At 58.4% G+C, this 22,245-nt stretch overlaps 2 protein-coding genes and 1 pseudogene across 3 annotated transcripts in view; 2 read left to right on the top strand and 1 right to left on the bottom strand.

Moving 5' to 3' along the window:
- CCNF (cyclin F) overlaps window positions 1-7,613 on the top strand; it is a 31,666-nt gene extending 24,053 nt beyond the window's left edge. Inside the window, exons 14-17 of the mRNA XM_025371520.1 lie at window positions 3,187-3,286; window positions 3,387-3,514; window positions 5,352-5,521; window positions 6,405-7,613. Coding sequence (XP_025227305.1) covers window positions 3,187-3,286; window positions 3,387-3,514; window positions 5,352-5,521; window positions 6,405-6,880 — 874 coding nt within the window. The 3' untranslated portion in view covers window positions 6,881-7,613. The remainder of the gene's footprint in view (window positions 1-3,186; window positions 3,287-3,386; window positions 3,515-5,351; window positions 5,522-6,404) is intronic.
- Window positions 7,614-10,547: 2,934 nt separating this feature from the next.
- TEDC2 (tubulin epsilon and delta complex 2) lies at window positions 10,548-15,444 on the top strand. Its single transcript, XM_025370597.1, has 10 exons — window positions 10,548-10,632; window positions 10,775-10,873; window positions 11,116-11,186; window positions 11,309-11,717; window positions 12,222-12,275; window positions 12,623-12,713; window positions 12,888-12,999; window positions 13,104-13,205; window positions 14,496-14,686; window positions 14,953-15,444. The coding sequence occupies exons 1-10, from the start codon at window positions 10,607-10,609 to the stop codon at window positions 15,097-15,099; spliced, it is 1,302 nt and encodes a 433-aa protein (XP_025226382.1). The 5' UTR covers window positions 10,548-10,606; the 3' UTR covers window positions 15,100-15,444.
- Window positions 15,445-21,516: 6,072 nt separating this feature from the next.
- On the bottom strand, window positions 21,517-21,904 carry LOC112614615 (annotated as a pseudogene). Its single transcript, XR_003117104.1, has one exon. The product of XR_003117104.1 is annotated as a 60S ribosomal protein L39 pseudogene (transcript).
- Between the last annotated feature and the right edge of the window lie 341 nt (window positions 21,905-22,245).

Raw genomic sequence — 22,245 nt, 5'->3', positions numbered from 1 at the left:
CATGACAAAACCCTGTCTCTACTAAAAAAACAAAAATTAGCCGGGTGTGGTGGCGTGCGCCTGTAATCCCAGCTACTCAGGAGGCTGAGGCAGGAGAATCGTTTGAACCCGGGAGGCAGAGGTTGCGGTGAGCCGAGATTGCGCCATTGCACTCCAGCCCAGGCACCGAGTGAACTCCATCTAAAAAAAAAAAAAAAAAAAAAATTCCAGGACTTTCTTATCTCACACCTTTTTCACATTGAGAGCAGCTGCTCCCAATCCAAGCTCATTGCATAGGCAGCAGAACATACTAGAAAAAAATGAGGGTGTCTCCCTGACCTGTGGTAACTTGTACCTGTGTCAAGTTGTCATCTAGCTCAGGCGCTGGCACACTGTGGCCCTCAGACAGCATCTGGCTGCTTTTGTGAATGGGGTTTTCTTTTTTTTTTTTTTTTTTTTTTTTTGAGACGGAGTCTCGCTCTGTAGCCCGGGCTGGAGTGCAGTGGCCGGATCTCGGCTCACTGCAAGCTCCGCCTCCCGGGTTTACGCCATTCTCCTGCCTCAGCCTCCCGAGTAGCTGGGACTACAGGCGCCCGCCACCTCGCCCCGCTAGTTTTTTGTATTTTTTTAGTAGAGACGGGGTTTCACCGTGTTAGCCAGGATGGTCTCGATCTCCTGACCTCGTGATCCACCCGTCTCGGCCTCCCAAAGTGCTGGGATTACAGGCTTGAGCCACCACGCCCGGCCATGAATGGGGTTTTCTTGGCAGCAGCCGTCCTCACTGGCTTCCACATCGTCTGCAGCTGCTTTTGCTCTGGCAGTGACTGAGCTTATAGTGCAGCGGAGACCACATGGCCCCCAGTGGAGAAAATACTCACTCCCCTTCCCTTGAGAACAGCTTCCACCTCAGTGCAGCCATTGGTATAGATCTATCCTCTGTCTCACTGAGAAGATGGAGCCTGCGGGCAGGTCCCTTGCCCCATCGTGCCCAGCTGTGGCCCCCTCTCTGCCCCAGCCCCGCTGGACTTCCCTCCACCTGCCCCGGCCCCTCCGCCCTTCTGTCTGCTGAGCCTGGCCCGGCCCTCGCTGCATCTGAGCCCCTTCACCTGCCCTGGCAGCTTCCCTTCAGCCCACGTTGGTTTGTTCTATGCAGTGCATGAAGCCCCCACCGTGGGCCGGGCGCTGGGGGAGAGGCCAGGACAGAGAGTTCAGAGGTCAGGTCATGTTGGGAGAAACAGCAGGCAGGAGCGGGGCATGTGGCACGGGCGGGTGCGGCTCCCTTCAGGGAGCGCAGCCAGGGTCACTTGGGCATCTGAGTCCCAGGCAAAGGGGGCAGCCATGCCAGGGCCCAGTGCAGACCAGCGGGGCCAGGGGCTGTGAGTGGAGTCATGGCAGTGAGGGGCAAGGGGGACAAGCATGGGGGTGAATTTGCATCTGACCAGCCATCTCCCTCTCGCCTCCTCAGCTGTGTTCACAGACTTGCTCCTCCCACCTCTCGGCACCACCACTCCCTGGTCTCCCCCTTCCCTGCTTCTGCCATTACTTCCCTTTCCTCAGCCAAATCCAGCAGACTCAGCAGTGTAGGCTTTTTTTTCCTTTTTTGAGTTGGGGGCCCAGGCTGGAGTACAGTGGCGCCATCCTAGCTCACTGCAACCCTGACCTCCCAGGCTTAAGGGATCCTCTTGTGTCAGCCTCCCGAGTAGCTGAAACCACAGGCACCACCACACCAGGCCTGGGTGGCTTTTCTCCAGCCAGCATTATGCTGACCCTCCCTCCTTCGGGGGCCTCAGCTTCCTGCCCTAGGCCATGCGGCCTGGGTATTAGTCTCCCTTCTCACCCACCCCAAGGGGCCAGGGAATTCTGGCTTTCTGCCACCCCTCAGACTCCTTTCCTGGGAGACTTCATCACATCCAGGATTCAGACCACGTCTCAACCTTGACCTGCCACCCACCCTGCCAGTGTGACTCAGCCATTGGCCTGTTTCGGCCCTGGTGGGTTGTGGTGCATGAACCACTGTGCACCCAGCTGAGGCCTCCACCAGCCGCTCCTGCTTCTCCATCCCTGCATCCTCGCCAGTGCACTTTCCTCGTGCGCTCACCGCTTGGCTGCCCAGCCTTCTGGAACACTGGCAGCCACCCCACATGTGTCTCGTGTACACTACCCAGGGCCTTGCTGTCCGGCTTCCAGGATGAGATCAGAACTCCCTGGGGGTCTCTTTGCCCTTGAGCAGCCCCTTCTCTGGCCCATCTGCTGTTTCTACCCCCATACTGTACTTCAGCTACAGGGGACCTGGTGGCATCTCCCAGGCTTTGGCATGTGCTGCTGCTCATGCTGCTTTCTCCTGCAGTGCCCGGACCCTTTGCCTTCTGGGCAAGGAACAAGGGTGACAGTAGAAGGGTCGGCATGGATCTTACCCCCCGACCTTTGCTTATGGGGAGCACAGATCGTCCCAACACTGGCCACCAAAAGCTGTTTCTGAGCTGCGTTTATTCTCTTCCACCTGAAAAAGTTAATTTTTTTTTTCCCAAACCAGATAAGTTAGAAACATTATTTACAAACTAAACTTCCTTTTATTGTATGATTTAATCGGCTTTTAGTTTATTCACACAGTTGTGCTTCTCATCACAACAATCAAATTTACAACATTTTCACTTTCCCCAAAGGGACAACACACCCCTCAGCTGTCACCCTCTGGTTCCCCGCAATTTCCTCAGCCCTAGATGACTCAGTGGTCTACTTTCTGTCCACGGATTTTTCCCATTCTGGACATTGCATATAAATGGAGTCATAGGACAGGTGGCCTTTTGTGTCTAGGTTATTTCCCTCAGTGTAATATTTGCTGGATTTGTCCATGTTGTGGCGTGTGTACCTGCTTTATTCCTTTTCATGGCTGAATAATATTCCCCTGCATGGACCACATGTGTTTATCCATCCCACAGCTGGGGGACATTTGCCTATTGTGAACAGTCCTGCCATGAACATTCTAGTACAGGTTTCTGTGTGGACATAGTTTTTCCTTTTTCCTGGGTCTTTACCTAGAGAGAATTGCTGGGTTCTGTGGTGACTAAATTTAACCATTCGGGGAACCGCCAGGTCGGATTCCAGAGTGACTGCACCATTTTGCATTCTCATTGCTCACTTCAGTGAACTAAGGCTCAAAATGGGGTGGGGGTGCCTCACATGTCCTCTCCACGTGACTGTTTCCAGCTTCCACGATGACGCCCCCAAGGACTACAGGCAAGTCTCTCTGACCGCCGTGAAGCAGCGATTTGAGGACAAGCGCTATGGAGAAATCAGCCAGGAAAAGGTGCCTCTCTCCTGCCACCTGGGCGTCTCATGGGGTGCTGGGGTATGGGCGGGCCTCACCCTCGGGGCCTCTGCACCCCCTAACTCTGGCTTCCCCTAAGGTGCTGAGCTACAGCCAGTTGTGTGCGGCATTAGGAGTGACACAAGACAGCCCCGACCCCCCGACTTTCCTCAGCACAGGGGAGATCCACACCTTCCTCAGCTCTCCTTCGGGGCGGAGAACCAAACGGTTAGTTACCCTGCGCCATACAATGCTGGCACCCTCATGCCGGCCCAGTTCCCTCAGCGCTCCCTCACAGAGAGGCCCCCAAGGCTTGTCAGGGGAGCAGCAGATCCCAGGGCAGTGACCCTGGGACGGAGCCCTGCAGTCATGCCTTAGGCCCCTGCGTAACCTCCACTGTCTCCAGCCCAGGTCTCCTTCCTCAGAGGCTGTTGCCTCTCCCTCTGCCTGGGCTCCCTGTGGAGGAAGATGGTTTCGAGCATGCGGGAGCCCAGCCTGGCTCTAGCCCTGCCCGTGCCTGTCACGCATATCCTGGACTTACCTGCTCCATGATGCTGCTGTCACTCCTGGCACTCAAGTTGTGACCTGAGTCACATCCCCAGCACTTCCCTCACCACCCGTGTGAACCTGTTTACCTGCCTCTCCTATCTCAGCACCTTGGCTGTTCCTCCTGGAGTTAACTTCCTCTTTCCACCTCACCCACCTGGAGAACTGCTATTGATTTTGCAAGGCCCCGATGAACAGGGCCCTCCCTGTGCTGCTGGCCCTGCCCCTGTGACTCCTTAGCACCATGTGCACCCATAACTTTCCCAAGGGCGGGCACTGGGTGGCTGGGTCTTCCCTGTCAATACAGGACCAGGCAGGGCTGCCTCCGGGAGTGTTGTGTGGGGAGTGGGCCCCTAGCAGTAGACCTAAACTCCTGGGGAGCCCTGGGGAAGCAGCCGAAGCCCCCGCTACTGCTACTTCCTCCCCAAGAAGTGTGATAGCACTTTCCATTGTGCAGAAAGCAGGAGACCTGACCCTCCTGTCTCACTCCACACACGCACCGACTCCCTGGGGCCAGGGTCGTCACGAGGAAAGTCCATGTAGACACGCATAGCTACTCCAGGAGGGGCCTGGCCCTGTGCTCAGCCTCACTGTGTTAAATCCGCTTCTCCAGAGGCCCCCCAAAGCCCCATCAGTCTCTGAGACAGACCCCCATGGGTGACACGGGTAGCTCTCTCCACCCCCGCTCCCCACTGGGCCCTGGGTTCAGGAAGTGGAAAGGCTCAGCTGGTGTGGCAGCTTTTCCCAGGCTCAGGCCCACACTCTGGCCTCCAGCCCCATCCCGAGCAAGACTTGACCTCAGCTGGGCATGGGTGCCGGCACCGCCCAAGGCCAGGCCATTCCATGCAATCTGCCTGGCCCCGGGCTGAGCACTGCCTGTCCCTTATTAATCAACACCAGAGGGACCGGGCGCGGTGGCTCACGCCTGTAATCCCAGCACTTTGGAAGGCTGAGGCAAGTGAATCACCTGAGGTTAGGAGTTCGAGACCAACTTGGCCATCATGGTGAAACCCCGTCTCTACTAAAAATATAAAAATTAGCTGGGTGTGATGGTGGGCACCTGTAGTCCCAGCTACTCAGGAGCCTGAGGCAGGAGAATCACTTGAACCTGGGAGGCGGAGGTTGCAGTGAGCCAAGATCACACCACTGCACTCCAGCCTGGATGACAGAGCAAGACTCCACCTCAAAAAAAAAAAAACAAAAAAAACACTGGAAGGTAGCATCATCCTGGGGGTGTCCAGGGGACTAGATGGTTGGCCCAGGCCCCACAGCTGAGCCGGGTGGGCTGGGCTTCACACCCAGACCTGGGGCCTGAGTTTGCCTGAGCTGTCCTCCAGGTTGGCCCTGCCTCAAGGGCTTATACCTGTTCTAGCTTCACCAACATTTTCTACACAGCAGAACCTTTGGGAGCATGCAGTGACAGGCTGGGGCACGCGGGTGTTAGAGGTAGGTGCAGAGGGCCTGGCCTCCCAGCGCTGCCGCCCATGACTGGGTCTCCTGGGCTCTCTCCACCGTGCAGGAAGCGGGAGAACAGCCTCCAGGAGGACAGGGGCAGCTTTGTTACCACCCCCACTGCGGAGCTGTCCAGCCAGGAGGAGACGCTGCTGGGCAGCTTCCTCGACTGGAGCCTGGACTGCTGCTCTGGCTACGAAGGCGACCAGGAGAGCGAGGGCGAGAAGGAGGGTGACGGTGAGTGTAAGGCCAGGGCGCACCAGAAGGGACATCACACAGGGTGGCTCTCACTGAGGGTCTCTGGGCACCTGGCCCTGTGCGAGTGCTGTGGGAGGGAGGAGGATGTGCACAGAGCACAGGGCGGGGCCAGCTCCTTCCCTGCCGGGGAGTGTGTCCAGGCATGGGGAGAGTGAGAGGAGGGGAGAACCTCCAAAACACCACAGCTTCTACCATCACACAGGGATGAGAGGACTTAGGCCACACCTATCCGGCTCCTGCTCGTTCTGTGCTGGGAAGACCTCACTAGGATGAGGGAGGTAGAGACCTGTCTGGAGTTCATGGAGATCCTTCTAGGCCAGGTGTGGTGGCTCATGCCTGTAATCCCAGCAATTTGAGAGGCTGGGGCAGGAGGATCACTTCAGGCTAGAAGTTCAAGACAATCCTGGGTGACATAGCAAGACAAAAAATTTAAAAATTAGCTGGACAGGCTAATTTTTCTTTCTAGAATGTTGTTTGAGATGTGACCACGTGGTTTACATGACACTCCTCACTGCCCTGCTGGGATCACTGCCCTGTGCAAACCCCAGGCAGACTGCATGGGTCCTTACCAGAAGCCCAGGTAGTGTGAGTCCTGTCGATTTCCCAGTTGCTTGCTTCTGCATCCACTTGGCTTGAGCTAGATGCCCAACTTGTCATCTCCACTGTCGTTGGAGTCATGGTGGGCAGCTGTCCAACCTTGGAAGAGGCATGTCACCCACACTTCTCACCACAGGAGGGTAACACAGAGGACCATAGCAAGGTAGAAGATTCTTGGCCTGCACTTCAGGGTCCTGACCTGGCAGGGGGTCTCCCCTGATGCTTGGGTGTGACATGATCTCCCTCCCCACCAACCTTCCTGCAGTGACAGCTCCCAGTGGCATCCTCGATGTCACCGTGGTCTACCTGAACCCAGAACAGCATTGCTGCCAGGAATCCAGTGATGAGGAGGCTTGCCCAGAGGACGAGAGACCCCAGGACCCACAGGTACCAGCGCTGGATACCCAGATCCCTGCAACCCCAGGACCCAAGTCCCTGCTCTGCACCAGCCCGGAGCCAGGGAAGGACGTCACGACCTCAGGGTACTCCTCCGTCAGCACCACGAGTCCCACAAGCTCTGTGGATGGTGGCTTGGGGGTCCTGCCCCGACCTACCTCAGTGCTGTCCCTGGACAGTGACTCGCACACACAGCCCTGCCACCATCCGGCCAGGAAGTCATGTTTACAGTGTCGTCCCCCAAGTCCCCCCGAAAGCAGTGTTCCCCGGCAACAGGTGAAACGGATAAACCTATGCATACACAGTGAGGAGGAGGACACGAACCTGGGCCTTGTGAGGCTGTAAGTGTGTCAGCGCATTTGCCGCAGTGGATGTGTACTGAGGGGGCTGGAGGCGAGGGGTGGGAGCACAGCATAGGAATGCTGTGTAGCTCCCGGAGGCCTTCGCACAGAGCAGAGAGGGTAACTTGTGGCCACCAAGTTTCTTTCTCCGCGGGAGTCCCGTGCAAGCTATGAGAATGTTGAAATGAGAGTGAAGAGGTCAGATCCCTCTCTTTGGAAAGTTGAGCCTCAAAGCAGTTGGCCGCACTGCATGGAGGGCACCTCTCTGTCCCTTCTGTGTCTCACTGTCTCTAGAAGCTTCAGCCCATGTGTGTCCTGGTCTTCCCAGCCCCAACAGAGCCCGGTGCCAGGAGCTGACAGCTTTCACGCTCAAGGCACGTGTGACCTGGGTAGTCAGACACCACTTGAGCTCCTGCCCACATCTGTCTGGTTTGGGGCTCCAGTGGGGAGCTGACAGCTCTGAGCACACCACTGTCCCCTAATCCACCTTGGTCTGCATGGGGCACCCACTTCCTTCTGGGTGGGTATTCCATGGTAAGGGGGCCTGTGTCCCTGCACGCTGCGTGGACTCCCTACGACACGTTACTCATTTTAGAGCTCTGTCCCAGAGGCTCTGTCCCAGACATTTGTCTGTGACCCACAGATGTTGTCAATGTGAACACCTCTCTTTGTGCTGAATTTCTGGGCCATTCTTTTCCTGTCTTTGTTTCTAAATTTTCTTCTTCCAAGATGAAAACGAGAAAAACTTAAAACAGAAGGTATTAAAAAAACAAGAGATTCCTACCATTATTTAGGTTCAACTGCAAAACAAAAATCTTACTCCAGCCCCTCAATGCCATCCTGACACACTTTATGTAAAAAGAATTTTCCCAGAGAGGCTAGCCAGAAAAAACTTGAAGTCCCCTCTAACATCTGAGGTGACCAAGAGGCAGAGGAGTAGAGCAGTCGGGGGCCGTGTCCTGGCTGATCCCAACTGCAGCTGTGCTCTGGGGACCCGTGGGAGGGAGGCAGACCCCTGGGCTTTCCTGCTGGCCACAGAGACTCCGCTCCTGCATGGAAAGGGAGCCTGGGAGACAGCAGTCCACGCCTGGGGAGCCTGTCTGGGGCCATGTGACCGTGGCCTCTCCCTGGGGATGGGCTTAACACAGCACATTCACCCTGCTGCCATCCACTTCTGTTTCCTCTGCAAATGTAAGAAAGAACCACTTGACCAGAAGTGTCCCTCAGATGCTTTTTTTTCCTTTTGAGATGGAGTTTTGCTTTTTTCACCCTGGCTGGAGTGCAGTGGCATGATCTCAACTCACTGCAACCTCCGCCTCCCAGATTCTGCCTCAGCCTCCCAGGTAGCTGGGATTCTGCCTCAGCCTCCCAGGTAGTTGGGATTACAAGCACCCAACCACGCCCGGCTAATTTTTGTATTTTCAGTAGAGACGGGATTTCACCATGTTGGCCAGGCTTGTCTCGAACTCCTGACCTCAGGTGATCCGCCCACTTCGGCCTCCCAAAGTGCTGGGATTACAGGCATGAGCCACTGCGCCTGGCCCCCCAGATGCTCTTTTTTTTTTTTTTTTTTTGAGAGGGAGTCTCGCACTGTCGCCCAGGCTGGAGTGCAGTGGCCGGATCTCAGCTCACCGCAAGCTCCGCCTCCCAGGTTTACGCCATTCTCCTGCCTCAGCCTCCCTATAGCTGGGACTACAGGCGCCCGCCACCTCGCCCGGCTATTTTTTTTGTATTTTTTAGTAGAGACGGGGTTTCACTGTGTTAGCCAGGATGGTCTCGATCTCCTGACCTCGTGATCCGCCCGTCTCAGCCTCCCAAAGTGCTGGGATTACAGGCTTGAGCCACCGCGCCCGGCCCCCAAATGCTCTTGAACTAGAAACCCAGGGCTGGGAGATGCTCACTGAGCTGCTGCTTTTCTGTGTGCTGGTGCTGTGTGTGTTTGTAAGTCTGTGGCAGCTGTCTTCTTGCGACTATAAGGGAATTCTGGCCACCCTGGGTGGGGCGTGGTCAGGGTGAGAACCGAAGCGTTGGAACTGTAGACCCGTCCTGTCGACTGTGTGCCCCTGGGCATGTGTGAGCCTCAGTTTCCTCATCTGTAAGAGGGGGCGATGATAGCCTACCTCACAGGGGTGTTATGAGGATTAAATGTGAGGATAGTGACAAATGAGTGATGGACGTCCTTTGCTGCCTCAACCCCTTGTCCAGGGGCTCTTTTGTCAAAATCCCAACCCTTCATGGAGTCAGTTCTCTGCTTTCTCCCAGCTTGCACCTGAAGGAGGAAACTACTCCGGGGGAGCCTGGCATCACCTGCTGGGGTGGGTGGTCTCCTGCATCTCGAGTGCTGCCTCCTCCTTCACAGAGAACCTCCAGGGAGGCAGGGCCACCGTCACCCTCCCCCACCGCTGATGGAGGGGCCCATCCTGAGCGCTGGGCCAGAGCTGCCTGGGTCCTAACCTCCCTGACAACTCCCTTTGTGCCTTCCTTCCCTTCTGCGATGACACCTTCCCATTAACGACTATGGAACGGACTCACCTGTCCCATCTTTAAACAGCACCCCCAGGTCTGTCTTTCCTCCAGCTACCGCCTGGGATTTCTTGACCCTAATTGTTTATTCTTGTTAACATCAACTACATGGGGCCCTGCTGCCCTCCTCACTTCCTCCCCCAGGTGTCCCCTGCATCACTGAAGGCCCTGTCCGCCGACCCCCCCACCCCCCGGTGCTGTGTACACCGCCGAGACTTCAGCAGCACTTGGCCTGTGACCCAGTCCCTCCCGCGACAGCCTCCTGTTGCCTCTGTGACACTGTCCTACTGCTGCTCCACCTCCCTGGCCATTGCCTGGGCCCCGTCACCTGTCCCTACCCGTCCCCTGCCCCACCAAGGGCCACCTCGCCAGGCCCACTGCTCCAAGGTCTGAGCTTCCTCCCCTCTGCCCAGTGCTATCACGTCACATGTCCAAAAGTGAACACTTTGTCCTCCCTCATCCCCGCTCCTGACAGGCGGCATCCGCACCTCCAGCAACCCCGTGCTTTCCCTGTGCTCGGTGGCCCGGGCGTCAACAGGATGGCGGGTCCCTGCGGTAGAGCACTTTCTTTTTTTTTTTTTTTTTTTTGGAGACGGAGTCTCGCTCTGTCGCCCAGGCTGGAGTGCAGTGGCCGGATCTCAGCTCACTGTAAGCTCCGCCTCCCGGGTTCACGCCATTCTCCTGCCTCAGCCTCCCGAGTAGCTGGGACTACGGGCGCCGCCACCACGCCCGGCTAGTTTTTTGTATTTTTAGTAGAGACGGGGTTTCACCGTGTCAGCCAGGATGGTCTCGATCTCCTGACCTCGTGATCCGCCCGTCTCGGCCTCCCGAAGTGCTGGGATTACAGGCTTGAGCCACCGCGCCCGGCCGCGGTAGAGCACTTTCAATCAGGACAGATGGAGCCTCTCGTAAAACCGTCACAGGCGCCCTACAAGAGAAGCGCGATAATGGCGGCCCCATCTACCCAGTTACCCAAACCAAAATCCCGGCGTCGCCCGCAGTCCCCTCCCTGGCGGCCTCGGAGACCTAGGGGACAGGAGTGGGTGGGGCTTGAGGCTCGCCCGCAGTGAGGGAGAGAAAGCTTCGGGGGCGGCCCCGGAGCCCCGGTTCAGGATTGGGCAGCCCGGCCGGGAAGGGGCGGCCTTCCCGCCCGGAAGGGGCGTGGCTCTTCAGAGGCGGCAAATTGCAAGGAGACGCCGCCGCCTACATGCTGCCCGCGGACTGCTCGCGCCGGTGAGGCCTGCGCGGCGGGAGGGGGCGGGAGGGGGCGGGAGGGGGCGGGAGGGGGCGGGAGGACGCGGGCGGGCTGGCAGTCAGGCGCGGGGCCTGAGGCCCGACGCTGGCCGAGGTGATGAGCCGCCGGTGCGTCCCCCAGGCTGGTAGCCGAGCTGCAGGGCGCCCTGGACGCCTGCGCACAGCGACAGCTGCAACTGGAGCAGAGCCTGCGCGTCTGCCGTCGGCTGCTGCAGGCCTGGTACGCGGACCCCGGGACCCCCTGGCCAGACCTCCCTCGGCCCCTCAGAGTCCTGCCCCGAGGTCCCGTGGCTGGGAGACCGGGCGCAGCCGCCCACTTCGGAGCTATAGGTTGTCAGTGCCACCCCCCGTACCCTGCAAGCTCTGAGCTGGGGGCCTGCCGCGGGGCCAGGCAGCCCCCTTGCGTCTGTTTGGGCTGGGCCCTGCCTCCTGGCCGTGCGACGGCTGCCCATGTCTTTGTAGGGAACCAACCGGGACCTGGGCTTGGGAGCCACCTCCAGAGCCAGAAACTAATGAAGAGGACCCCCTTCCAGGTAAACCTCCACCACCCACCTAATCCAGGTGCTGTTCTGGTCTGTCTTCTGGAGCGCAGTTGTGAGGGACCCTCCTGGGGGACAGTGGGGAGAGATCCCTGCGTAATTCTTGGCTTTCATAGCATGCACACCCAGTCCACAAGACCTCAAAGAGTTGGAGTTTCTGACCCAGGCACTGGAGAAGGCTGTTCGGGTTCGAAGACGCATCACTAAGGCTGGAGAAAGAAACAAGGCCCCCAGCCTGAAATCTAGGTCCATTGTCACCTCTCCTGGCACAACAGCCTCCACCCCACCCCAGTCCCCAGGCCAAGCTGGTGGCCATGCTTCAGACACGAGACCCACCAAGGGCCTCCGCCAGACCACAGTGCCTGCCAAGGGCCGCCCTGAGCGCTGGCTGCCGTCAGTGCGGGATAGGACCCGTGCTGGGATAGGAGCCCGAGCCCCCAGGCCTGGAGCGGGCCTCAGGAACCAGCATATGGCCCCATCGGCTGCTCCTCAGGCCCCAGAAGCCTTCACACTCAAGGAAAAGGGGTAGGTTTCCCAGACCCTCACTGGAGGGACTTATGTCTCTGCCTCCTCAGACCCTGGCTAGCAAGGAGCCTGGGATTTGGGGTGACAGGGCAGGGCATTGAGCCCTGGGGTGCACCCCTGAGGCTCGTGCTCAGAAGCTGGCAGAATGAAGCAGCTGTGTGGTGGTGTCCAGGTCGGCACCATCAGGACAGGGAAGTACTAGAGCCTGTCCTGCCCTCTCCTCTGTGGCTGTCCCCTTATTTGCCCAGGCCAGAGGCTGCAGATGGGCTCTGGAGGGTGTGGGCTCTGCTCACGGGGCCCCCTCTTCTCTCTACTGGGACAGCACTGGACCATGCTTCTCTCATAGCCGCTCTGGAAGCCCTATCCAAGGGGGCTCATCCTTGGTGGGGTCGGGTGTGGGAAAGGGGCAAGAAGCCTCATCCCTGATTGGGCTCTGAGCAGGAAATGGGAGTTGTAGACCCCAGAGCAAGGCGATGCTCCTCTGAACACCGGCTTCTCCGACAGGCACCTGCTGCGGCTGCCTGCGGCATTCAGGAAAGCGGCTTCCCAGAATTCGAGGTGAGGCTGAGGTCTTTGGCTGGACAGGGGTAGGGGAGAACCTGGAGGCATCACCAGCTCGGGTACAGGTTCGAGATACTTTCCAGTAGGTCTCTTTGCCCTCTTTGGTGAGTGGGGTCACTGTCGATGTTAAAAGTCTGCCAGCCTGTCAGCTCTGTCCCCTTGTTCTGGTCAGTGTCCTCTTGGTTCCCTGAGGCCTTTGGAGACCCCTCCAGGCATTCAACAGAGCCAGATGCCCAGCCTGGGGTCCCCACCCTGGCCCTTGCCTACCTCCCAAGGCCCAGCTCACCAGCTGGAATAACCGTGTCCCTCTATGGTTCCTGGGGCGCCCCACGTGTGCACCCCAGCCTGTGGGTCCAGCTGAGTTCCATGCAGACCAGTGATTCCATGGATGCCGCTGCCGCCAAAACCCAGTTCCTCCAGAACATACAGACAGCTGTATCCTTGCTGGGCTTGTGGGAGCCTGGGGGCCCTCTGGCTGTGAACCTGGCAGGTTTGTGGAGCAGCCCCAGGAGGGGCTGGTGTGGGATGGCTAGGGCCACTCTCCAGGCCCTGTCCTTGGTGGGAGCAGAGGGGCTTGGCTGCAGGGAAGTTTTCCTGACCCATATCCAGTCAGGCGGGTCCCAGCCCAGGCTCAGTGCTGCAGAAGTGGAGGCAGAGGCGAGGCGCCTGCGGAAGGCCTGTTCGCTGCTGAGACTGCGTGTGAGGGAGGAACTCTCAGCAGGTCAGTGGGTCCTGGGTCTGTCTCGGGAGGAGCATGGAGGGCTAGTGCAGGGAGGGTTTCCAGACTGCCACGGACCCCACCTGCCCTCCCTGACTCTTCTGCAGCCCCAATGGACTGGATGCAGGAGTACCGCTGCCTGCTCACGCTGGAGGGCCTGCAGGCCATGGTGGGCCAGTGTCTGCAGAGGCTGCAGGAACTGCGTGCAGGTGAGACTCCGCCCCCACCCTGCCACCTGCACTGAGGTCTGGGCCAGGGACAGGGTGCTTTAGCCAGCCTTGTCTGCACCTCAGGGAAAGGTGAGCAGCCCAGGGACCAGATGCAAGTTGGTGACCCCCCCTCCCCCGCTGCCCGACGCCACTCCCCAGTGTGCTGGGTCCTCACCAGTTGTCCTATGGGAGCAGTCAGCCCTCCTCTCCTCAGGGCAGCTCCCCTACCTCGCTGCTCCCCACACACACAACCTCACTGCTCTGAGCTGTTGCTTATTCACCCAGTTGTTGAAAAAGTGGCGTGTGAGGGCCGGGCACTGTGGCTCACACCTGTAATCCCAGCACTTTGGGAGGCCAAGACAGGCAGATCACAAGGTCAGGAGATCAAGACCATCCTGGCTAACACGGTGAAACCTTGTCTCTACTAAAAATACAAAAAATTAGCCAGGCGTGGTGGCGGGCGCCTGTAGTCCCAGCTACTTGGGAGACTGAGGCAGGAGAATGGTGTGAACCCGGGAGGAGGAGCTTGCAGTGAGCCGAGATTGTGCCACTGCACTCCAGCCTGGGTGACAGAGTGAGACCCCGTCTCAAAAACAAAAAGAAAAAGTAGTGTGTGAGGCCGGGCATGGTGGCTCACGCCTGTAACCCAGCACTTTGGGAGGCCAAGGCAGGCGGATCATTTGAGGTCAGGAGTTCAAGACCAGCCTGGCCAAAATGGTGAAAGCCCATCTCTACTAAAAATACAAAAATTAGCTGGGTATGATGGTGCACGCCTGTAATCCCAGCTACTTGGGAGACAAGCACGAGAATTGCTTGAACCCGGGAGGCAGAGGTTGCAGTGAGCTGAGATTGCGCCACTGCACTCCAGCCTGGGTGACAGAGTGAGATTCCATCTCAACAACAACAACAAAAAAAACAGAAAGTAGCTCATGAGAATCAGCTCCCAGAAGGTGGTTATTTATAGAACTTGTTTCCTCCTTTGTATTTTCTAATTGCTTGACGTTTTAAGAGTGAAAATACACCATTTGTCAAAAGGAAAGCCAGTCTCACAAAAGTCGTGCATAAACGCAGTAAAGAAATTAGGCAGGCAGAGGGTCACCCCACAGAGGACTCCCTGCCAGCAAGTCCAAGCTCAAGACACACCATCTTGCACGGGACTGTCCTAAAAGCCCACCTTTCCCCTAAAGGCAGGGCAAGTGGTGCAGATGCCTGGGAGAGCCAGGCAAACAGGAAAAGCAGGGCTGCGGCTTCGGCTGCCACCCCAAAGGCCACATTCTCCTGTGCACACAGCGGTGGCGGAACGGCCACCATTACCGTGTCCCGTGGGGAGGCCCCCCAGAGCCTCGCCGTCCTGTGGGGGTGGAGCGGAGCCTACATGGAGCCCCCGGCTGCTTGTCTACTCCAGCACCCAGGAGCTGCAGACCCTGGCGGCCCTCAAGCTGCAAGTGGCCGTGCTGGACCAGCAGATTCACTTGGAAAAGGTGCTTCTGGAAGAGGAGATGGGGGTGCAACAGAGGTCTGCAGCCTTGAGGAGGACCTGAGGGTAGGGGCTTGACTGCTCCACCCCCCAGAACCCAGGAGAATGGGGGCAAGCCTGGGGTCTGTGTGTGTGGGTTGGGAAGTGCACGGGCCAGACTGAGCTAGGGATGGCAGGAGGGAGGGGCTGAAACATGGGGGCTTCAAAGCTTGTCCCAGGATTGCCCCCAGCCTAGGTGCCCCTGAGACCTTGGCCCTGCCCTGCCCCCAGGTCCTGATGGCTGAACTCCTCCCCCTGGTAAGTGCTGCACAGCTGGAGGGGCCATCCTGGCTGACCCTGTGCCGGGCTGCACACAGCCTGCTCTGCGAGGGAGGCGCACGTGTCCTCACCATCCTGCGAGATGAACCTGTGGACTGAGCCTTTCCCATGCTGCACCCACCAGGCCTCAGGACCACCTGGGCGCTGGCCTGCCAGGGAGCATCCCCTCAGCCCTGTTCAGATGGGTATTGAGGGTGTCTTCTCTGGCACTGTGCTTGGGGACCCAGAGATGCCTGTGCTTCCCTGGGAGACCTGGTGAACTGGACCAGGTGGCCTCAGTGGCTCTTCTCAGGACAACTAAGCCTGCTGGTCAGGGCTGACTTTCAGCCTTCCCAAGGCTCCTGGACTCCAGAGGCCAGCGGGGAGCCTTTCCTGGCTCCCTCTGTTTTCTCTCAGTGTAAACCAAAGAGCTGCTTGTGTGATATTAAAGCCACTTTAGAAAGCATTTGTACTTATTTTTGTCGAGACAGTCTCACTCTGTCGCCCAGGCTAGAGTGCAGTGGCATGATCCTGGCTCACTGCAACCTCTGCTTCCCAGGTTCAGGTGATTTTCCTGCCTCAGCCTCCCAAGTAGCTGGAATTACAGGCTCCAGCCACCACACCTGGCTTTTTTTTTTTTTTTTTTTTTTAATGTTTAGTAAAGATGGGGTTTCACCTTGTTGGCCAGGCTGGTCTCAAACTTTTGACCTCAGGTGATCCACCTCGCCCTCCCAACGTGCTGGGATTACAGGTGTGAGCCACTGCGCCTGGCTGAAAGCATATGTATTTAAACCATGCCAAGGTGGGACTTGGGCCCTTGTTTCTTTATGATTTTGTTTATCAAGTTACATCACTGGTTGATACATGTCATGCTGAAAAGGAATATATCAAGTGTATTTATCAAGATTATAAATGGGCTGGATGTGGTGGCTCACGCCTGTAATCCCAACACTTGGGGAGGCTGAAGTGGGAGGATTGCTTGAGGCCAGGAGTTTGAGACCAGTTTGAACAATAGTGAGACCCCATCTCTATAAAAAATTTTAAAATGAGCCGGGCATGGCATGTCTGCCTATAATCCCAACTACTTGGGAGGCTAAGGCAGGAGGATCGCTTGAGCCTAGGACTTTTTTTTTTTTTTTTCTCTCTGTCACCCAGCCTGGAGTACAGTGGCGCAATCTCAGCTCACTACAACCTCTGCCGTCTGGGTTCAAGCAATTATTCTGCCTCAGCCTCCCAAGTAGCTGGGATTACAGGTGGGTGCCACGACGCCAGGCTAATGTTTGTAGTTTTTTAATAGAGATGGGGTTTTGCCATCTTGACCAGGCTGGTCTTGAACTCCTGACATCGTGATCCACCCGCCTCGGCCTCCCAAATTGCTGGGATTACAGGCATGAGCCACCGCACCCGGCCGAGCCTAGGACTTTGAGCCTGCCGTGAGCCATGATTGTGCCACTGTGCTCCAGCCTGGGCGACAGAGCGAGACCCTGTCTCGATATCCCTTCTGTATAAAGGACGGGACAAGGCCACTCAAGGTGGGCCCAGCACTGCTGAAAGCCCCACCCTCTGTAGGCTGTAGGCTATACTCATTCATTGGAGGACACGAAAACCACAAGGCCATATTGGAGAACAGGCCAGTCACTGTCTCTGCCACAGCCACCCAGCTCTGCTTCGCACTGTCTCCTGGTACCCACACCCAGCTCCCCCTCCTGGCGCTGTCGCTGGGGCGGTTGTGGGGTCACCGGTTCACATGGCCTCCACCAGGAAGGGCCTTTTACCTCTTCACCCTTTAGCCACTCCACTCTCAGCTCCTCTGAGCCTCCTTCCCTTCCCCATGAAGGCAGGAAAGAGCAGGGGTCAGGGTTGGGCCCTCTGCAACCACAGAGGTGGGTTTGCAAAATGACTTGTTTTTGGCCCTGGGACTGGGCAAGATTCTCAAGGACTCAGCCCCAGTTGTCCAGGTTTGTCCCCACTGTCATGCTAGGTGATGGTGGTGATGACCTCAGGGGCCGGCAGAGATTACTTGTTGCATCTCAAGTGCTGGCCACAGGCCGGGCGCGGTGGCTCACACCTGTAATCCCAGCACTTTGGTAGGATGAGGCAGGCGGATCACCTGAGGTCAGGAGTGCATGGCTAGCCTGGCTAATATGTTGAAACCCTGTCTCCATTCAAAATAAAACTAGAGGACAGGCGTGGTGGCTCATGCCTGTAATCCCAGCACTTTGGGAGGCTGAGGTGGACGGGTCATGAGGTCAGGAGATCGAGACCATCCTGGCTAACACGGTGAAACCCCGTCTCTACTAAAAATACAGTTGGCCGGGTGTGGTGGCATGTACCTGTGGTCCCAGCTACCTGGGAGGCTGAGGCAGGAGAATCGCTTGAACCCAGGAGACAGGTTGCAGTGAGCCAAGATGGTGCCACTATACTCCAGCCTGGGTGACAGAGTGGGACTCCATCTCAAAACAAACAAAAAAATTAGCTGGGCATGGTGGCGGGTGCCTGCAGTCCCAGCTACTCAGGAGGCTGAGGCAGGAGAATCACTTGAACCTGGGAGGCAGAGGTTGCAGTGAGCCAAGATTGTGCCACTATGCTCCAGCCTGGGTGACAGAGCGAGACTCTGTCTCAAAAAAAAAAAACAAAAAAAAACTGCTGGCCGCAAAGGTCCTGGTGCTGGCCATGTTCAGTGCTCATAGTGTTCTTTAAACGAACCTGCACTGAGGGCCCGAGGCATCCCAAACATTTGGGAGCTGGGGCCAAGTGCTCTGTGTGGACGGCGCGGGAGCTCCACCAAGCCCAGCTGTGGGCAGGTACCTGCGACAGGGAAGATTACCAGCCTCTTCCCCAAGGTGCCCCCCTGGACAGGGCAGCAGGACAGAAGGTGGGTGGCACTCGGAGAAAGCTGGGTCTACTGAGAACCAGATGAAGCATCGCAGGTAGGTCCTGCTTGTAAAGGGCCTGACAGTCCCGCAGGCCAGAAACATGCTCAAACCCAGAGTCCCGAGTTGAGGGCTGCTGGGGACCAGATGACAGAGACCAAGGCAGGAAACCAAAAACCATGATCCTCATTGCATTGAGGGGGCGCCTCCAGGGACAGAGCAGCTCCACCCCCTGCCCCTGCAGCCTGGCAGCAGCCCCATGGTCACACCCCTTGTGCAGATCAGCCAGCCTCGCCCCTCCCAGCCACCCCATTGCTGCCTCCAGGCTTATGCCCAGGTGCCTCTATCTGCAGGAGCCGCTGACTTACTTGAAGCCCCAACCACACCCGGACTGTACACCCGTGTGGCTTTCCAGAGCAAGTGGTCTCTACCCAGCGTTATTTCACTAGCTGACTTGGCTCATCCCCCATGCCTACTGGATGTTTACCTCAGGAGGACAGGGGTGCTGTCCCCCTCTACCCTGGTCAGGCCCTGATGGGAGCCAGACGTGCACTGACTCAATGATCTACCAATCCCGGGGCCAATCCAGAGGACAGTGGTTTCCTGGAGCAGGGAGGCGGCCTAGATAGCTTTGTGGGGGTCCTGGGGAGGCCCCGACACAGGAGTCCTGGGCAGGAAAGACAGGTCTCCTTCTCCGACTGACGCCCGCCCACCCCGATTCCCCGCCAAAACCCAGAGGCAGCTGCTGACTCCCCGGGCTCCCAGCTGGCGTCACCACCTCTGGAGCCAATGGGCTCTGACGTGGCGAGCCCGGAACGCCATTGGGACTGCGCGGGCGTCCACACCACCCACCGAGCGCGGCCACCGGGTTGGCGGCATGAGCGCGCCCGAGCCTCCGCCCGCGGCGCCCGCCTCGCCACCCGGGCCGGGTCTGGTGCACCCGGAGCCCCCCGGGGTCCTGCGCGCCCTGCTCTTGGCCACCGGCGGCGCGGGGGGCTCGTGGCCGCGCTGCATTCTGCCGTTCGGTGCCGTGGCCGTGCTGGCTGGTGCAGCCGCCACGGCCATCACCTTCTCGCTGCGGGGACCCCGCCTGGACCTGGCCCAGGGCTCGTCGCTGGCCGCGCTCAGTGCGGGCCTGGGGCTCCTGACCGCCGCCTTCCTGTGCTGGCGCGCTCGGCGGAGGCGAAGGGCCGGGCGCAGGGAGCCGGGGGCGCCCTGAGCCGCGGGCAAGGCCCCCTCCTATCGAGGTCACCGCGAGCCGGTCGCCCCTCCCTCCGACCTCTCCCCGGCCGGGCGGGCGCAGTGCCAAGCGCGGTCGCAGAGGCCGCCTCCCATACCCCATCCCCAAATCGTTTCTTCTGGAACCCTTTGGGCAGAGGAGGCCACCGGCCGTTTCCCTCCCTCCCTTTCTGCTTTCCTTCTCCTCCCTCCTCCGTCCAACGTCGCATTTCAGCTTTTGACTTGGCGCGCAGAGCTGGCGCGACCGCAGAGCGGCCTGGCTGGGCAGCGGCGTGCGCGGCTCGGAGATCGACCTGGCGCGAGGGTGCTGGGTGCAGGGCACCGCGACGCGGGTTCGGCCACACCACTCGCCGCTGGGAGCCAGCGCTGTGTCCGCTCCTGGGCTGCCTGCCTTCGGGGCTCGGTTGGAAACCCCCCGAAGCATAATAGGCGCTCAATAAATGTGCAATAGGTGAATAAGTGGTGGCTTGCAGGCGTCTGCGGGGAAACAGCAGGTTCTGGGCTGGGCGGGGAATTATTGGATCAATGGGCATCTTACAGGAAAGACTCTCAGCTCCCTGCTGCCTGGGACTATCCAGCCCCTCTATGCCCTCACCCCAGCCTGTGTCCCAAAGCTGGAGCTGCCGCTCTAGGGGCAGGGGTGGGGTGGGGTGGGGGAGGCCAAGCACTGCAGCCTGAGTTGCAGGTGGGGGGAGGGGAGGCGGAGCTTCTTTGTTACAGAAGGTGCCAGGAGGGGGCAGGACCAGTGGAGAGGTGGGAGGTGGGAGAGGCCCCGGCCAGAGGCTGGGACAGGTGGCTGGGTCCCTGGAGAGCAATAAGTCCCGCTTGGGGGCTGTGGGGAGGCCCTCCCTAACTTCCAAACACCATCTGTGAGGGCTGGGGATAGGGACAGAGTGGCGTGTGCAGAGGTCTGTTCCTGGGGAGAGGCTCTGTGGCCAGCGGCCTCCTGCCTGGGGAGCTGGAGATACAATGGCCCTCTGGGCCTACAGGGCCTCCCTCGACCTCTGCTGACCCAGATGAACAATTGCACCAGGGCTGAGCCCCAGGCACTTACTTTCCCTCACCCCAGAAGCCACCAGACGTTCTGCAGACCCCAGTCCTGGCTCACAGGGAAGCTGAGCTGGAGACAAAGCTGGCCCCTCTGATGAGAGTGGAAGAGGATGCTGGCCACTGTCCCTCCTGCAGCCTGGCTGGCGGCCAGTCTGGCAGTGGCCCTGCTCTGGCAGTGGCCCTAACGTCCAGAGACAGCCTGGGTTTCCCCAGAGGCTTGTCTCTGGCCAGTGGGACCCCTCTGTCAGGCCTGGGCTTTTCTCTCTACTGTCCCAGAATGATGATCTCAGCCCCCATACTCCCCCAGGGTTCCTCCCACCCTTAGGGTGGGGTGGCGGGAGGTGGGGGTTGGGAGCCAGAAGGACCTTGAAGAGGGTGGTTGGGAGTTTCAGGTTCTAAGTTTGACTAAGCGTGAGCCCTGTGAGATTCAGGTCCCTCATCTTGTCAAGAACACAATTCCCATTCTCTTTATCAGGGAGCTGAGGGCCAAGGGCCCTGTGGTAGAGAGAGAGCCCCCTAGCCCTTTCTGCTCAGTCCTCCCCTGCCCCCATCCCTGTGCATCTGTGGCTGTCACACGCAGATGTGTGGCCAGGAGAAGGTGCCCACCAGCCAGTGTCAGTTGCTCCAGGAGCCAAGCCAGGTGCCCTGTCACTCTGTCTTCCCGTTCCTCCCCTCCATGGTCAGGCCCTCCTGCTCCCTCCTCTGGTCCTTCAGTTTCTCCTGGGAGGCTTCTGTGTCCTCCTGTCCCTCCTCTCCCAAACAGTGTGATGCTTCTGCCTCTCCATCCTCTTCCTCTTGGTCCTTGCTCATCTCTGGCCGTGTCCAGGGTAGCACCCACGTAGCTCCCTCCACCAGCTGCAGGCCTGGCCTCCCATCTGAAACGGGACATTCAGGCCTCGATGATGCCCCTGCATGGAACTTGTTCCCTGCCCCGCCCTGGGAGGCTTGGCCTCCTCTGTCAGGGACCTAAAAGTAGGAGGGGAGGAGGTTTCTCTGACCAGAGCTGTCCCTGGACCCTCTTTGGTGGTGTCGCTCCCAGGCACAACTGCCCCATCCCCAGCTAGTCCGCAGGCCACCCAGCTGGGCTTCTGCCTCAGTTTCCCTGCCCAAACGTGCTGCGACGTGGGGCAGTGGGCTCCAGGTTGCCACCAGCCCCTTCCCATGATTAAACCCTACTCCCTGCCCCTGCAGAGAGGTCCTCAACAGCTAACCAAGTCCCTGAACCCCAAGGAGCCACCCCATCCCACCCTCCAGCTTCCATGTCCTCTGCCAGCTGGGCCCATGGCAGAGATGCAACTAGAAACTTGCAGACCCGGGGAGCTTTGGGATCAGAGTCTGGCCTGGTGCCGGGGATGCTGGCCTCATGTCTTTTTTTTTTTTGAAATGAAAGGCCTCACATATTTATTACTGAACTCAGCCAACCAACGCATTCATAATAGATTCAGAGAGGAAAACACGTCGAACTCTCCAGAGAGTGGTGACATTTTCAGTTTGATATGGTAATGTGATCGTGACCTTCAGACAGCACAAATATGTGTGCCATCTCATGTGCAATTCCTTACAGACCCAGCTTGGTTCTTCTCCAATGTCTCCTTTTGGAGTTGTACCTGATTTTATTTCCAGTTTTCATCTGAATCCACTGGGGAATGGGACGATTTTGCTTTTGTTTCCTGGCCAGGAATCGCTTAATCCTGAAAGTCTTGTGAGAAGACATGGCGAGAAGCAGAGGCAAGAACATATCACGATGGTGGAGAAAAGAAAAGAGAGGGTGGCCTCATGTCTTAGCCCAGCTCAGGCCCACGGGGGTGCCCCCCTTCCTCAACACAGACAGGAGACACTCCAGTCTGTGCAGCTCCAGACTTGGGCCTGATACTACTTCGGGTTCATCAAATCCCACAGCTTCAGAGAGCCTGGTGAGTAACAGGCGTCTGGCGGATGAGGAAAAAGGACCCCAAGCTATGCAGCCAGAAATGGAGCAGTTTGGATTCAAAATTAGACCTGACCCAATCCTGGGTTCTTTCTACTCCAGTAGATGCTGCTTTGGGGATGACCCTTCAACTGGTGGTTACTTGGCTTCCCTACCCAGGGAGCATCCAGGCCTTCT

The sequence above is a fragment of the Theropithecus gelada genome, chromosome 20, assembly GCF_003255815.1.
Source record: "Theropithecus gelada isolate Dixy chromosome 20, Tgel_1.0, whole genome shotgun sequence".
NCBI lineage: Eukaryota > Metazoa > Chordata > Mammalia > Primates > Cercopithecidae > Theropithecus > Theropithecus gelada.
This window is presented reverse-complemented; position numbering and strand designations above follow the sequence as displayed.

Excerpts from the sequence above, each read along its gene's own strand:
- TEDC2 (XM_025370597.1), top strand. The coding sequence starts at position 10,607 with ATGCTGCCCGCGGACTGCTCGCGCCG. Across the intron at positions 11,718-12,221 it reads TTCACACTCAAGGAAAAGGG|GCACCTGCTGCGGCTGCCTG; the intron begins GTAGGTTTCCCA and ends CTTCTCCGACAG. Across the intron at positions 12,714-12,887 it reads TCCAGAACATACAGACAGCT|TCAGGCGGGTCCCAGCCCAG; the intron begins GTATCCTTGCTG and ends ACCCATATCCAG.